The 16,674-nt window shown below is 39.3% G+C and overlaps 2 protein-coding genes across 2 annotated transcripts; one reads left to right on the top strand and one right to left on the bottom strand.

The window, feature by feature from the left end:
• The first annotated feature begins 2,398 nt into the window (after positions 1-2,398).
• LOC110750345 (uncharacterized) lies at positions 2,399-4,745 on the top strand. The gene is made up of 3 exons (XM_021950654.2): positions 2,399-2,558; positions 2,722-2,787; positions 4,434-4,745. Exons 1-3 carry the CDS (start codon positions 2,511-2,513, stop codon positions 4,467-4,469), a joined length of 150 nt encoding a protein of 49 aa, XP_021806346.1. The 5' UTR covers positions 2,399-2,510; the 3' UTR covers positions 4,470-4,745.
• Positions 4,746-6,112: 1,367 nt separating this feature from the next.
• Positions 6,113-9,471, bottom strand: LOC110750319 (ribosome-binding factor A family protein). The gene is made up of 4 exons (XM_021950622.2): positions 8,931-9,471; positions 7,757-7,930; positions 6,964-7,175; positions 6,113-6,426 (listed from the first exon to the last, which is right to left on the bottom strand). Exons 1-3 carry the CDS (start codon positions 9,279-9,281, stop codon positions 7,029-7,031), a joined length of 672 nt encoding a protein of 223 aa, XP_021806314.1. The 5' UTR covers positions 9,282-9,471; the 3' UTR covers positions 6,113-6,426; positions 6,964-7,028.
• Between the last annotated feature and the right edge of the window lie 7,203 nt (positions 9,472-16,674).

Below are 16,674 nucleotides of genomic sequence, written 5' to 3'. Positions count from 1 at the left end.
AACAGAGGTTGGTTGTAAGATCCCACATCGACCAACGGAGAGGGGGTAATGTGCCTTATATGTACATGCCCGCTCCATCTAACATGAGGCCTTTTGGGAGCTCACTGGCTTGGAAGTTATGGAAACTTCGAAGTTAAGCGAGTTGGGGCTAGAGCAATCCCAGGATGGGTGACTCACTAGGAAGTTTCTCGTGAGTTCCTAGAAACAAAACCGTTAGGGCAGAGAGGGGGGCCCAAAGCGGACAATATCGTGCTATGGCGGAGCCGATCCCGGGATGTGATAATTTGGTATCAGAGCCACTCTGCTGTGTGGAGCGAGTGTATCGACGAGGACGTCGGGCCCCTTAGGGGGGTGAATTGTAAGATCCCACATCGACTAACGGAGAGGGGGTGATGTGCCTTATATGTACATGCCCGCTTCATCTAACACGAGGCCTTTTGGGAGCTCACTGGCTTCGAAGTTATGGGAACTCCGAAGTTAAGCGAGTTGGGGTTAGAGCAATCTCAGGATTGGTGACCCAGTAGGAAGTTGCTTGTGAGTTCCCAGAAACAAAACCGTGAAGGCAGAGAGGGGGGCCCAAAGCGGACAATATCGTGCTACGGCGGAGCCGATCCTGGGATATGACATTGGTGGTTGAAAGTTCTTGTAGGCAGCAACCTCAGGTGAGGGGGTTGAGGATGCCATAATAAAGAGGGGGGATAAGGGGAATGTAGAAGTGAGAAGTGGAGGTTAAAAAACAATGTTAGTTGCTGGGGGAGAAAGTGTAGAATTACGATTTTAAGATTTGGGCATAACTTAGGGGATCCAAAAGGAGGCAATCCAGGAAAAAACCACATTCCCGAGTGGGGAGGAGCCACTGACTCTCAATTGGAGGAGGGTGAGGAGAGCTTACGACAACGCCAGTAATTAGAGCATCCACAATGGGCTCTCTAAATCACCTCCTTAGACAAATTTTAGAGAGGAATTGAAAAAACACAACTCCAACTATGCTCCCTATTCACCTCCTGAAATAGAGAGACCTCTAGGAGCTCCTAAATCTGAGGAGAGAGAAAGAACTCATAGTGTCTCCATATGATTTAATACTGCTTTATTTAATGAGTATTTCAAACCTTTAATTAATGCTAACTATTTTTTAATAGAAATGGACCAATTACAAAAGAGTTATAGCATTTATGACTTTCTAAACTAGAGAGCATGATTGGAGTTTAAATTTTATAGAGAGCTCCTAAAATAACTTTTATATGTTTTTAGCTAAAATTTAACTAAAAAATAGAGAGTATTATTGTGGATGCTCTTAGACCCTAAATTTAAAAAGTTCCTACGTGGAGCACTTCCAGCAGTGAACCCTTTGCCATGGCAAGGGGAGGGCTAGGGCAGCTACTATTCACGTGAATAGTGGCTGCCATTGCAAAAAGCAATGTGTGTTTCTAGTTGCAAACACTATTCATTTTTTTTCACAAATTTGTTTACCTAAAAAATTAATTTGGACAATATTTTCGGATAAGATTTTTGGGTTTGTACTTGTCAATATTTATTATAAAATTCATATCTCATAATCGGATAAAATTTTCGAATAAGATTTTCGGTTTCAAATTTCGGATAGACAAAAATAAAACTTGAAAGTGAAAAAAATATTGAGTAGAAAGTTAATAATAGTTGAAGGAGAGGAAAATGTATGAGGATTTGGTGTTAAATGTGAAGAGTATTGGTTGGTATTTATAAAAAAAAAAATTCATTAATTTTGGGGTTTTTTTTTTTTTAAATTTCGAAATTTTTTCATTTTTTTATTGCACAAAAATTGGCTGCCGTTGGATTGGAGGAAAAAATCCGATCGGAGAGCCCAGAGGATGCCACGTGGCTGCTAGCCGTTGGCGGCCACTGTAGCGCGCGTGTGCAATTTTTTTTTACGTTGGCATGTGCATTGCACTCGCCAATGGTAAAAAAAATTCAAATGGAAGGGCTGATGCCACACTGGCGTCAGCATGACATCAGCCCAAAACTCAGGCTCACGCACGGGCTCGCCTCCCCCTCGGACTAGCCCAGTCTACTGGGATCCACCACCTACCTGAGCCTGCCTACGCTGCTGGAAACGACTTTTTCCCCCAAGCTCGAGCCCAGCCTCCACTGCTGGACTTGCTCTTAAGCACTCCCAAATAGGCCTAACACAATTCCAATATTTTAGGAATCAACTTTGAATGAAAAAAACAAACAAACCGAAGGACCAAAGTGGAAAAGCACTAAAAGTTAGGGGCCAAATTTGTAATTAACTTTTTCTCTGAACAAAAAAAAAAAGCGACGTGTTGGTATTTTATTGGTTGACTCCACAAATGGTGGGTTCAACCAGATGGAACGGTGGACGGACGATCGTGATCGTATTACTTGATACATATATATAAAGGCTTAGTGAAAGCTGATATAGGGCTCGGGCTTTGGGACTTTGGAGGTTTTACAGATTTTCTTCTTGTTCGCTTCGTCTATTGCTTATCATCTAACAGTCTCCAGGAACAAAAATGGCCCCGCCTCCAGGACCCTATTCTGGAACCAGCACCCTCGCCTTGGTAATTCCCTTGAAAAATCTCTTCTTTTTCTTTTTCCGTTCCGGATCTAACTATTTTAAAAAATATTTTATTTTAAATTTGGTAAAAGCTAGAAAGTTCGAATTTTGGACCAATTTGTCGATTAATAATCTAATTAGTGATATGGGTTCCTCTGGATTTGCAGGTTGCTCGTGCCTCCGCATTCTCCTTTGGACTCGTATACGGAAGCATTAAGCTCAAGTATCTCAAGGTACTGCCTTTCCTATTTCTTTCATCTTTTTTTGAATGACCCATTTGTTTGTTTTTTGTAAGATAAGTTCATAGTGTGTTTCTGATTACAAATGGTTGTTGGGTTTGCTTTAATTTTGGTATGAGTAATAAGTTATGTAGATTTTAATCGATGTTGGTAAACTTGTATCTGCAGATTGGTCTTTTTTTTATTCTTTGGGTTCCATTTTCATATGAAAAATATGTATGTTTTCCTTGTGTTCATGGAAGAGCATGGTTATGTTTAATCACCATTTGAAAAGCTGATTTCAAGCTAGTTTCAGTGGCTAGTAGCAGTAATCAAGAAATAGTTCGGTTATATATTATCCTCTTATCCTGATGCTTTCTTGGATATTATTTAGTTCTTCCTTTGCCCTGTGCTATTTTACTCGGGAGTAATTGTTTTCATTGTCATCCAATTCCATCGACATTGGTTTGAAGAGTGGCTGCTTAGTGGCAGGTGTATTGGATGATGTCTCTAATGTAACATGCATCCAGTGATGGATAAATAAAAGAAAGTTACTGAATTGTCATAGAAGAGTTAATGAAAGTCTAAAAGACGTGCAGACATAGTCTTTCAGTGAAAAGGACTTTCGTACAGATTCCTTTTTTTTTTCTTTTCACACTCCTATAGTTCAAAGCCAACTTGTTAATTGTTATATACAGTTTGAGCAAGTTCCACTTTTCTTGAGTAGTGTGTTTAATACACAATAGTATAATATTTCTAGGTTGCAAGAACTTCACGAGCAAAGTACAAAGCATGAGAACTTCTAGGTTTAGCTATTAACTTTACCTTCACTGTAGCTTCGTAATTGCTTAACAGTCACAACCCACAATCATAACTCACAAGGACTCACTGCAAAAAATAATATGTACGTACAAAGGGAAAAGGGGGGAAAAAGTCGAGGATGTATACAGAGCTTTCTGAAAAAAGAAGAAAAGGGGGAGATTATGGAAATTTTTCCTAAGCAACTAGCAATATGGTCTTAATGTCATCTCATATTAATAAGCATTGGAGGGGGGAAAACCAAACATGATATGTTTTAAGGATTGCTCGGGTAAAATGTGAGAGAGAACAAACACTTTGTGGCCTGCCAGTTTTAAGATAATAAACTAAGGTTACAAGTAAGGGGCAAAGAACCAAAAATGATATGTCATCAAGATTGCTTGAGTAAATGTGAGAGGACAAAACTCTTTGTAGTTGTTGGATTTGTAAGTTAATAAACAAAGGCCTCAAATTAGGGGTAGAGTTGAGATTTATGTTCAAATGTAGATGGAAATCATGCAACAGTATTGGGTTAGAAAGGAAGTGGGGTTGCTCAAATGTGCAGAAACTGGAAATGAGGAATGAAGACAAGTGATGAGGTTAACATTTTAAACAACTAAATTACGAATTTATAATATATTTTGTTGTTCCTAATCATCCTTGATCTTCAACATGACCTAAGATGGTTTAACATGTCAAGACAAATCTGTCAGGTCAACCTAGCTTTAGTACATGGTTAACCAATGCTCACCTTTAAGGCTGAATCAAATTACTTGTATTGTCTTGTGTTTGAGTTGTGTTTGCAAGTAGTGGCAGTCTTGTATTGGTTTGCTAATTTCCTTTTTTGTTCTCTCCCCACCAAGGCAAAGGCGAAATCTGCAGCAAAGGCTCATCACTGAAGGAGATGTGTTCTATCAGAAGTTGAGTGAGGAATGAGTTGATTTGGAGATAGAAATAATGAATGGGGGTGGAGTGTACCAATATTTCACTTCTGAGAGCTATAATGAAAACCTTGCTTAAAGCTCCAAGTTTTTTTGTTTTTTTGGGTTTAAATTGAGAATTATGAATTCAGCACTTTAGGACAATTTATGTACTTGACCTCGCCTATCGTAACGGCATTTCAATTTCTATTGGTTTTAGTGAAATTATGAGGGTAATGCTCCCTTGATTAATAAGTTGCCTATCTTTTTTCTTCTTTTTTTTAATATCATGATTTGGCTTCAATTTCATTATTGGGTTATTTTGCTGTAACAGTTAATTATACCTGAATATTAGTCTTGCATGTTATGAATCTCTGGTTGACTGTGATGCGTTTCTCATTTAAAGTGCGCCTATCTTACATGGAGTGAAGAGTTTCAGATGTGGTTGGCATAAACCCTAGACATTAGAGTGCCATCAACAATCTAACCTGCATAGATGTGTGGTACCATCAATGTCTCTCCAATTATTCCCCGGGGTTCCATGAACCCTAGACATTTGAGTACTATTGGCAAAGGTCAAGTTCGGATTTGTAGAGAGCTTGGAATTGTGATCCCGTTTTAGGCTGTAAACTTTGTCCCCTATTCATATGCATAGGGTTCAGTTTCTTTACTTTTACGTTCATGTGTTATTAATAATTATTTAATATTTACGAAAATGATTTATACACCAGTTTTACCAATTCATATCAACAAATGGGCTAAACGGAAAACTCATATCTGTTTTCACCCTTAATTAGTTCATTTTGTTTATCCCTCAGTAGTTGTCACCCACGACAAAAATTTCAAAGAATCTCATCCCTCGATACTTTTTTCCTCACTCCTTGTTCAAGTTCCCTTTTCTTGCCTCCCAAAAAATAAAAGTTGTTCCCTTTGATTGTGTTTCACTTTGCCTTTGGGCTCTACGACGTATATTTTCTAATCAAAATGGAAGCACTCTTCCAATTTGTGGTAACTTCTCAAGGGTGACATGGTGCACATTGCTAATCCCTGCTTTTGAAGTAGCTTGATTAAGGGAAACAAGGATCTTGTAAAAGAAAATTTTGGGTCGCATTAGAGTAACCTAAGATCTTTAAAATTCATATCTATGTTAAGGAGGGTAATGGTGCATCGCATACTGACATGCTACGAATCCACTCAAATTATAATATTTTAATAATTGTAGATGTGTTATAATTTGAGTAACCTCATAGGACATGTCCGCATACCAACCGAATGTCACTGTCATCAACAAAATTTGTCATTGAGGATCCTAACATTTTTTGGTTGAACCTCTAAAGGGCTAGATTTTTTTCTTTTTTGCACCACTAGAAAATAAAACCCTTTACATCATGTTCATCCTTGTCTTTACTCTTATAACATTATGCATCGTACATAGGCTCTTGGAGTGAGAATTAACTCTCAAAGTCGATGCTTGTTATCAACCGATATTCATGGGCTCCTTGACAAGTAACTATCACTTATAGCTAACAGAGAAACTATCAAATCAGTTCTTCAAAGTCATTCTTTGCCTGATTGTGACTACCAACATCAATTACTAGTGTCCGTTATCAATATATAAGCGATTGTGGTAGAACAGAAACAGTAGAAAATCCCAAAGGCAGACGGGTTTACATGATAATTCCATTCACATCATGTGCATTGACACTTTTGTGAGGGGCTTTGAACTATCTAACAGTTAAATAACACAGGAGCCTGCTTCTGGTGTTACGACTAGCCAAAACAAAAAGCAAATCACAAGCATACCTGAAGAAAAGCACAAATATATTTTAGGTAATTTTACAATGTGAGGCATGGCTGAAGCTTGTAATTCAAAAGATGGCTCCAACTGCGAGGAGTTTCTTCTGTCCAGGTTAGCATTGTGACGTATGGTGTTTGCCTGCATCACAGAAAGTAAAATAAACATTATACACTTCTTCCCTGCATTTTGTGAAACGAGCATAACATTGCACCATTGCAAGCAGTTCCAACTTCCGAGACCCCTGTGGAGTGGGAGGCGTTTCAGAGATCAAAAGCCCCGAAAACAAAGCTTACATATTAAATTTGGCAATTTTGTGGGTCCATTTCAGAAATTCCAACTCCAAACATAGCATGCTATTACTTTAAATCCTAGTATAAACATACTATGCCACTATTTTATTACATCTTAATTGTAGTCAAATACACAATGACAACAGTATTTCTTTCCTAAAGCTTATCCAACAACCCTTCATATATTGCATCCAAATTGATCATCATGATTCATTATAAAACCAAATTTCAGGTAATCAGCTTCATTTGAACTACGTCTGGGTCCAATTTCAGTGCGTGGACAAGAAACAATTAGAAACATAAATATTTGTAAATACTATAGCATTGATAGCAATCAATATAGCCAGAGTGTCACAACATTCAAACTCATGAAAATGAGACGAACCTGCTGCCAAGCAAAGCCATGCCTGAATCCAAACAAGCAAAATGTTAAGAAAGTAGGGGAAGAAACTAGTTTATGTATATAATGTCTTCATCAGGGTCATCACCCTCCCAATCTGTGTCATCCTGAGGTGCCTCGGATGATTCCAATTGCTCCTCATCTTGAATGTCGGGATCTTTCTTTTCATTCTTTATCTTATCTAATATTGCAATCACCTGAAATGGTTCAACTTTGACGAATTAGCATAAATTGACACCCACCTTAGAAGTAAGTCTACAAGCACAAAATTAGTCGAGATAACTAAGTAATAAACAGAAAACGGAATGCAAATGTTCATTAGCAATGTTATAATGATTATTATGTGACAAAACTTCCAAAATCCATGTTGCATAAGCAACCAAAAGGGGAATCAACTTTTGTTATTTTTTCCTTTTGATTTTTAACCTGCTAAGACCAGCAAAACTAATCAATAGCATAAATAGGGAAGTATTTTCTACAATTTTTATAGGCTCAAAGTCAAGTTATATATGAGATACAATCAAAGTTGGTTATTTATGAGATACAACTTGTGCAAAGCTGCATATTTCAAACTTTTTTGCGCAATCAGACTTGTATTAACTTTTAACCAACTTATATCTGAAGCTTAATTAATGCAAGAACCACCAATATAACAACTTAAGTACTTTAATGGGAAAAGTAGGAAAGAAAGTGCAAGAGGAACCAATTGTATCGCTCTCTTCCCAGTTATAGATATATAGATAATCATATCAATGAAATAAAGTAGTACTAATCTTACCCTGCTTCCTCTCTCTAAAGACTCATCTTCTATGAAGCGTATCTCAGGAGTCAACCGAAGCTTCATACGCTTTCCCAATTCACCGCGGACATATTTGGCTTTTGACTTTAGCCCTGCAAGGGCAACCTCCTTTCCTCTTTCATCGCCGAAAACAGAAACATATACTTTAACCACCTGTAGTCAAACAAATAAACTATAGTTAACAAGAGGTCTAGAACCATAAGTTCCCTCACATTATGAGCATTACCACCTTCACTGAAACATTGAGGGAAGCTACTAATAGAGAGAACTAAAACTAGAGGAAAGAAGTTTTGATTTCCTTAGTATCATTAAAATGGGAAATGTGCATTGAGCCAGACGATTTTTACCCAGACAGTGTTAAACATGCCACAGAAACTAATTTGCCTCAGAATCCAAACAAGATAGCAACTATGGGCTTAGTCACCAAGAACTTGAACAATGAAATGCATTTTCTAACTCTCAATCAATATATTTGATGATTGGTCCAAACATGTGCATCCCTCATAAAGCATAATATTGAGAAAAAATTATTTCTAGAAATTTTTGTGCCTTAAACGTATCAAACAACTGTCCCACCTCATAACCATATTAGCCAAAGCCTAAAGCAATCATGCAAATAGCAAAAGCATAATTGTGTTCAATACAATTTCACATAAAACCATGATTGCAATGGCTATAAGATACTACAGGAGTTTGCCAGTATCTCTCACCATAGTCGAGGAAATCACGTAGGGAAAACAGAACGCAAGAATAGAGAAGTTAAGCTAGATGTTATTTGAAATCGAACCTTCAGGTAACAAAAGAAAAAGAGATAGCACTAAAGAAACACAGAAGGCCTGGTCATTACCCGAAATATAAACAAAAAATAATAGCAATGACATTGCAAAAGGAAAAAAAAATCAAACACAAAAACACAAATTTAAAGCTATCCCATTTGTTTCCACTGCCTCCCATTTTCCTAAAACACCATCACAGCAATGAAAAGTCATAAACTTTACACTAAACAACCTTATAACCACCCAAATCCCAGCAATTCATAAACCCACAAACCCCAATATTCCAAATCCAATAAAACCCGCAAAAATTATCACAATTCAAAAATGAAAACAAAAACAACCACACATATGCTAATAACTAAATGCTATATGTATACCTGCAAGTCAGTAGAAACTTCAACATCACTAATGGTGGTCAAAGAAGAGAGATAACGGTCAGCACCCAAAGCGACCTCAGGAAGAATAGCGTACTGCAAGACATTATCAGTTAAGAGCATATCAGAAAGCTCCCTCCTTATCTGCTTAGCCACCATTGCAACTCTGCGAGGGTTAGCCATGCACCTTATGGTGGTGGTGGGATGCCAGCGGAGCAGACCCGCATGATTTCTTTGGGGAATCCAGGCCGTTGATTTCTGGGTTCGAATTGGAAAGCTTGATGTTGATGATGATGATGGAAGGTGAGAAAGGCAGGGCGTGAGGAGTGGGTGATGGAGGACCACGTGTGGCATTGCTGTACTCTAACCCAGCTCTCCTTCTGTTTGGGTTTTCTATATTTTTGTTTTTGTTTTCGTTTTGAATTTTACTGAAGAATTTGCTTTCTGTGGATAGTGCCTGCAAGTGTGCAAGAACGATAGACAAGGGTTTGCTAAGGCTAGAGGAACTGTGAAGGAAGATAATTTGCGGGACAGTCCACAAATATCTGTTGTATGAAATTTAAAAGGATACTTCTAGGAAATAAAAAAATGAGGGTACTTTTTGGAAAATAAAAATAAAAATTGAGGGTTCTCTATGCTACATTTGAAGCTGAAATTTTAAGAGTTTTCGGGTTCATTTCATTTGTAAAAAAAAAAAACTTAAAATGGGAAACTTTTTTTTTTTTTTAAAGAAAGAAAATTCATTCAAAGAATCAAAGACGTATAAAGAGCGACACGATACAATGACCTCGTTAAAATCTTCCTAGGACTACCTCATGGGACAAACCCCGAGTACCACACATGTCATGGACTAACAAGAGAGTCCAATTCATGTCACTTTTGACCATTACAATAAAAAAACAAATCAAAAACGAAAACTAACACAAAGACTAATGACGAGAACCGTAACTGGAGACCAAGATAGTAGACCCACATGAGAGAACCGCAGAACATCCCAATTGTCAAAAGAAGCCTTCTATGAGCACAATCATAGTCCTTTGACACCTACACAAACTGCAAGGCATACTATATCAGAAACCAGAAGAGAACATAGAGGAGGAACATAGAAACAACAGTAAAAGGACCCTTGAGAAGCACTCAACTTCAACTCAGAACCTGACAAAGAAGACCTCCTATAACCAAACATAGTTCTTCGGTCGGTGTAGAGTAGAGAAGAGCACCAATGTCGCTGCTGCCGTGGCCATTGAAACAGAAACAAAACATTAGCCACCATGTATCACAACTCTCCCGAGAAGAGACACAATCCAGGGTCACTACTGTCACCACCGCCGAGAGAAAGATAACACCAGCCACCTAGAACGCTACAAAAACAACCAAACAAAACAAACAGACAAACAGACCTAGATCCAAACAGATATAGATTATATAGGGAGGGGAAGGGGAGGAGAAGAGGAGATAAGAGGAAGGGAAAAAATGGGAGAAAAAGAAGGGGAGATGAGGAGAGGAAGGGGAAGATGGGCAGAGGGAAGGAGGGGCAGTGGCCACCTCCCTCTCTTAGCTTCCTTGTGGTTGGTTGTCGACAAGGAACTTAAAACGGGAAACTTGTTTGCTGGTAATTGTTATCAGTTTCCAAAATATGAAAAACTAATTAAATGTTGTTTGGTATAAATGTTTTCAAATTTCAAATTTTTTATTTCTTAGTATCGTATGCACGAGTTTGACAATCAATGCGGGGTGATCAAAGGATAGCATGTAGGTCCGCATGGGTACCTCTCGATCACCCTATAATGACTATACTATAAAAAGGCTCAAACATAACATTAAGACCTACATCATTGCACTTATGGTCCATTCCCCATAAACCTTGAACCCGCCCTGTTGACCTCGAACTGGACATTCTGACTATCACAATTTTTTTTTAATCTTAAAATTTGAAAGGCTTTTTAGGTAAGTACATCATCGATTGTTTTTCCCATAGCATGAGTCTTACCTCTTGTTGGAGCAGAAATTCTTACAATAAGAATGTCTTCCACAGGTTCTCGGCTTTACTCTGCACCCAGGATAAATAAATCTCCAAGCAACAGTCCTTTGAAATCAAATGAGAGAGGGTTGGGTACCTGCAAAAGATACTCCAACGCTCAAGTCAATTCTTTGTATATATTTGAGTGCGCCAATTAATTTGAAATCGCATACCTTTATCTGGTTGTGAAGCTTCACATTTATACCTGATGATAGCCTTGGGATGCAAGCTTCACTTTGCACGTCTTATGTCCACTTTTGCCACTTATTCATGTGGATTGGGGAGTGCGGGCGTTTGAATATACCCATGAACCCATGTTGGACCGCTTGTGTACGAGTCAATATAGGGTAATGCGCCTGTGAACCCGCGTTGAGTGGTGCATATCTAAACTCGTGTTGGGTGGTGCACATTCGAACTCGCATTGGGTTTACGTGCATGCAAACCTGCATTCGGCCAATGCCCATATGAACTTAGGTTGGGCTTTATGCGTATACGAACCCACATTAGACTGATGCCAATCCGAGCTCGTGTTGGGCTTTTGCGTATGCGAACCCACATTGGGCCAATGCCCATCCAAACCTATGTTGGGTTGTGCCTAAATCCAATCCCGTGACGTGGCGGATCGGTAGCAAATTATTTTGCTCCCACATTGCCCCCTTTTTTCCTCTTCCCCCTGGCGCCTAGCACGTGGGTTAAGGGAAAAACTCAACTTGGCTCAAATTCTCTTTGGGGTACTACCCTTGCCCTTTTGAACCATTGGATAAAAACTTGTAGGTGACTTGCCAATCAACAAGACAGCAATGATAGTTAACAATGTCATAAAAGATCGCAAGGGCACATGCATATCTACATAAATAATGTCAAATATGTCAGATACAATAAGACAAGAAACCCTATTAATTATTATCAAAAAATGGGGGAAGACGCTTTTGCTTGAGTATAAACAAGGGCATATTTGAGTAACAAATAGCTGGCAATGCAGCAAGGATTTAGCCTCAATTCTAACAATTGCATGTCAATCACCTTGACAAGATGCCCCATATAGCCCACCATGCATTCAAGGGATTTCCAAAAAATAATGGAATTCCACGACCTTGACAGTTTAGTTTTGCAAAACCTACTTTTGACATCAATTTAGTACTTCTCCCTCTCCTTTAGAATTTTGCACTTCCCTCTTCACTTATAAAAGAAGATGAATATATTGCAGAGGCAACAAGAGGAAAAACAAAAGAAAAGAGAAAAAGAGAAATAGGGGAAGGGAGAAGAGGGAAAATCCCTCAGAATCTCGGTTGGCTTCTTGCTCGATTGCGTGTCATCTTATGAACGATGCTTTTGATATTTTCCTACGGCTGGCCTACAAACAGGTCCACACTTGGGTTTGGATCTCTTACCCACTGCTTTCTTTCTATAATATGTACTTTGCCAGATCCACCACCAACCACTCTTCTTCTTTGTGGTTTTCTTCATCATCAAGAATTTCTTTGTCCAGGTATCAACTAAATATGCAATAACCTATGCACTTCTATTCGCACTAATTCAGTTGTGATGAACATGTATATAAAGTTATATATTTATGTATTTGCATGCACGTGAAGAACATAGGGAAATAGCCTTATATGCCACCCATTTCATAATTTTAACTAAAAATACCACCCCTCCCCAATTTTTTTACAACTATTACCTATAAATATATATTTAGTGTCCAGTTATTGCTCACCTAACACTTTTTCTAAAATTCACCTCCCGCGAATAAGCTCTCTCTTGGCTCCATCTCTCACAGTCTCTTCACTCTCTGGTCACTCAGCTCTCACTCTCTCGTCGCTCGTCGGTGAGCTCTGACGCTCTCAGTCTCTCGTCGCTCTGCTCTCACTCTCTCTTCTCTCTTCCTCTCCCAGCGGAATCTGTTCATCGAAGATCAATGCCATCGTTTACCTGAAACAGGTACTGTTCATCGACATTTTCTTATGGCTTAGGGTTTATAGGTTTGTATGAAAATCGTTTATGGGTTTGTTTGAAATTGGTTTAGGGTTTAGGGGTTTCTCAGAAATTGGTTTAGGGGTTTCACTGAAATTGGTTTAGGTCTGAAATGTTCTGATTCGGATGATTTATTGTTTGAAACAGTGAATGGGTTTGTTGTTTGTGGAATGCTGCTTGCACTGCTGTTGGTATTGATTTTGTATTGCTCTTTTGTTGCGGGGGGATTGCTAATGTTAGTGACGTTGTATAGACATTTTAGTGATGTTGTATTGCTAGTTTTTTATGGTTGTAATGGTTTATTATGGTTTTATTCATGTTCCACTACAACAAATGTAGTTCAATGACACACCTTTAAGGAGGTGTCTAAAATATGTGACATTGAATTATGTTATTTATGACTTGTTTTAAATGTACGTCATTGAAAGTAATTTGGACTATACATTGTACGGGTCGTGGCTGATCCTAACGCCTATGACGAAGAGATGGGAGTTGGTATCGTAGACTACGAGTTCATATTCGGGATGATCCCCACAGACGTTCCTTCTCCCGGATCTGTAGAGCATCATGTGCCTCCCGACTCTGGTGATACCGCGCCTTCCACCGTGAGCCATGACATTTCTATTCGCGACTACGAGATCGGGGAGTAGGCTTTTGGGTTGATGTAGCAAATTTTGGTGTGTGACACCTACTCTATTTAGTATTTATTTTATGTGGCATGTATCTTGTTTTGAGGTTAAACTTGTGTATTGAACCTTATGTGGATGTACCGGGCTTAACTAGACTTGACTTGCTTCCTTTTGACATCCAAGCTTGGGTTTATTCTAATTATGTATTTAAGTCACTTCTCCTATCTGGGTGAGTACGAGAACAACCATCTTCACTATGGGTTCCCTTATATGTGATTCGTCTGGGTCATTCTAAGTTTCAAATCTATTCCAATCCTACCTTGTATTACGTGTTGAGTTCATCGGGATAACACCATCCTTTTTTTCAAAAATCAAATAGGGTTGGAGTTTCAGTTTCTCAAATAAAACTACTTTTTGAATTTGAAACTCTGCACAATTATCTAAACCAACGGTATTTTGACTGATGCTATAAAATGAGGGCTTGAGGATGAGATTCAAGTACCTGGATGCTATGGCTCACAAGCGTAGGCTAAAACTTCGCTTCCGCCTTTGCGCTGACATCCCCAAAATGGTTGTTTTCCCAAGAGAAAATGTGCTAGAGGAATAGAGATCCGCTCTGGTGGAGGTTCTTCATTTGGTTCGCCAGTGAGGTCATCTGATTGCTCCGAAGTTCCAAACTCGTTGCCTAGTCGTGAATGTAAATCCAATACTTGGTCGAGATCTGACAACAGATGCGGATTTCATTCTAGCTCTCCTTCGGTTTATTGTGGGCACTCACCGGATTGTGTTAGAAGAGAAAGAAAGGGTCCCAAACCTTCTCGCTTGAACAGAGGTGATGGTGGCCCTTCATACTCGATGAGGGACGACCCTGGGCTGTCACGTTTCGGACATCATCACATGCACTCTAATAGGGACAGAGAGGCTTCTCCATGGACAAGTTATTATCAGGTGGACAGGGAAAGAGACTTACTTGGGGAAACCTTGACTCGCCTTAAAAGGGAACTGGCATATGTGGACCGTGTTGTGGCTCTCGCTCACTCTGAAGGGATTCATGACGGCTTCTAGCAAGGGATCAGCTACTTTCGTGACAAAGCCAAAGCGACTTATTCGTTTGTTGATTGGGATAACTTCCCGATATGGACAAATTGAGTTTAGGGAATGGTAATAAGTTGGGTTTCAATGCCCAATCCTCACTGGGGTTCTAGTGGGGTGAGTCCAACTAGCTAGTTGTCTAATCTTCTGTTTCATAGTATTCGTTTGTTTCATTTTGCTTCGGCCCATGGCCTATTATGATTTCTTGTACTACCGAGTTTTTGAATAAAGTTGGAAGGATTCTACTTCCCATTTGGTTTCCCACAATGTGTGCAAGTTTAAGTGTACTTAAATTCCCTGAAGGTGATCTTGGAATTGATATAGGCCCAACTGACTAGCCCTAGAGAATTGATAACCTCAGGGTAGTGTTGGGATTCACATGGATCCTATTGATTTCTCCCAGAAGATTAGTAACTTCTGGGTGATGTTGGGATCATCATGGATCCAATTGATTGCCCACAGAGGATTGGTAACCTCAGGATAGTGTTGCAATTGGCATAGATCCTATTGATTGCCCCCAGAGGATTGGTAACCTTTGGGTGATGTTGGGATCGGCATGGATCTAATTGACTGCCCCCAGATGATTGGTAACCTCGGGGTAGTGTTGCGATCAGCATGGAGCCCGGTGATAAGTTTAAACACATATAAGTTTACAACAAATTTAAGCAAGGTGCATGAATCGGCATTTAAATGGGAAGTGCGGATTTTATTTAATAAATATAAGTGGAATGATGAACAAGTAGATTAATTTAAACATAATATTTTTTCAGGTGAGTTGCATTCCAAGGGTGTGACATATACTAACCAGTCTCAACCCGTATGCTTCGGTGGAGCAGAAAGTCTTACAATAAGAATGTCTTCCACAGGTTCTCGGCTTTACTCCGCACTCAGGACAAATAAATCTCCAAGCAACACTCCTTCGAAATCAAATGAGAGAGGGTTGGGTACCTGCAAAAGATAATCCAACGCTCAAGTCAATTCTTTGTATGTATTTGAGTGCGCCAATTAATTTGAAATCGCATACCTTTATTTGGTTGTGAAGCTTCACATTTATACCTGATGACAGCCTTGGAATGCAAGCTTCACTTTGCACGTCTTATGTCCACTTTCACAACTTCCGGTTAATGAGAGTTGTGTGTTATCAACTCCCAACCGTGTTCACGTTATCCCTCGATTCATGCAGATTGGGGACTGCGGGCGTTTGAATAAACCCACGTCGGGCCACTTGTGTATGAGTCAATATGGGGTAATGCGCATGTGAACCCGTGTTGAGTGGTGCATATTCGAACCCGTGTTGGGCGGTGCACATCCGAACTCACATTGGGTTTACGCGCATGCGAACCCGCATTGGGCCAATGCTCATATGAACTTACGTTGGGCTTTATGCGTATACGAACCCACATTAGACCGATGCCAATCCAGGCGTGTGTTGGGCTTTCGCGTATTCGAACCCACATTGGGCCAATACCCATCCAAACCTATGTTGGGTTGTGCCTAAATCCAATCCCGTGACGTGGCGGATCGGTAGCAAATTATTTTTCTCCCACACCTCCGTTAATAATAACCTCCCTACGAATTTGTTCCTTTACGTGGGGAAGAACTTGTGCATCATATCCCTCACAATTCTAGCCCATAATTGCAAACCTAAAAAATCCAAAGTATAAACTCTAAGTCATGTAGGTGTTGATAGGTGTTGATAGAACTGAGTTCACTCCATATATAATGTTCCTTTAAGTCATGTAGGTGTTGATAGACAAGCTCCATGCATACATCCACAACGAATATGGAGAGTAGATAGCCAAAAGAAAGTAGAACTCAGAGGCTTTAACTAATTTGTGAGTTACATTTTGTGAATCGATTTCATCGATGAATTCGAATTTTCAAGATTGTAAGGCCATCTCCAACCCATGAGGCCAAACCCAAAAAATCCCAAATTATTGCCCAAAACCTCTCCCAACCAAAAAAATAATGAAGGGGCCAAAATTTGGGAAAACCCAAACTTGGGGCCAAATAGCAGTCTAGCTATTGCTTG

This window comes from Prunus avium, chromosome 8 (genome assembly GCF_965620075.1).
Source record: "Prunus avium chromosome 8, drPruAviu1.hap1.1, whole genome shotgun sequence".
NCBI lineage: Eukaryota > Viridiplantae > Streptophyta > Magnoliopsida > Rosales > Rosaceae > Prunus > Prunus avium.
This window is presented reverse-complemented; position numbering and strand designations above follow the sequence as displayed.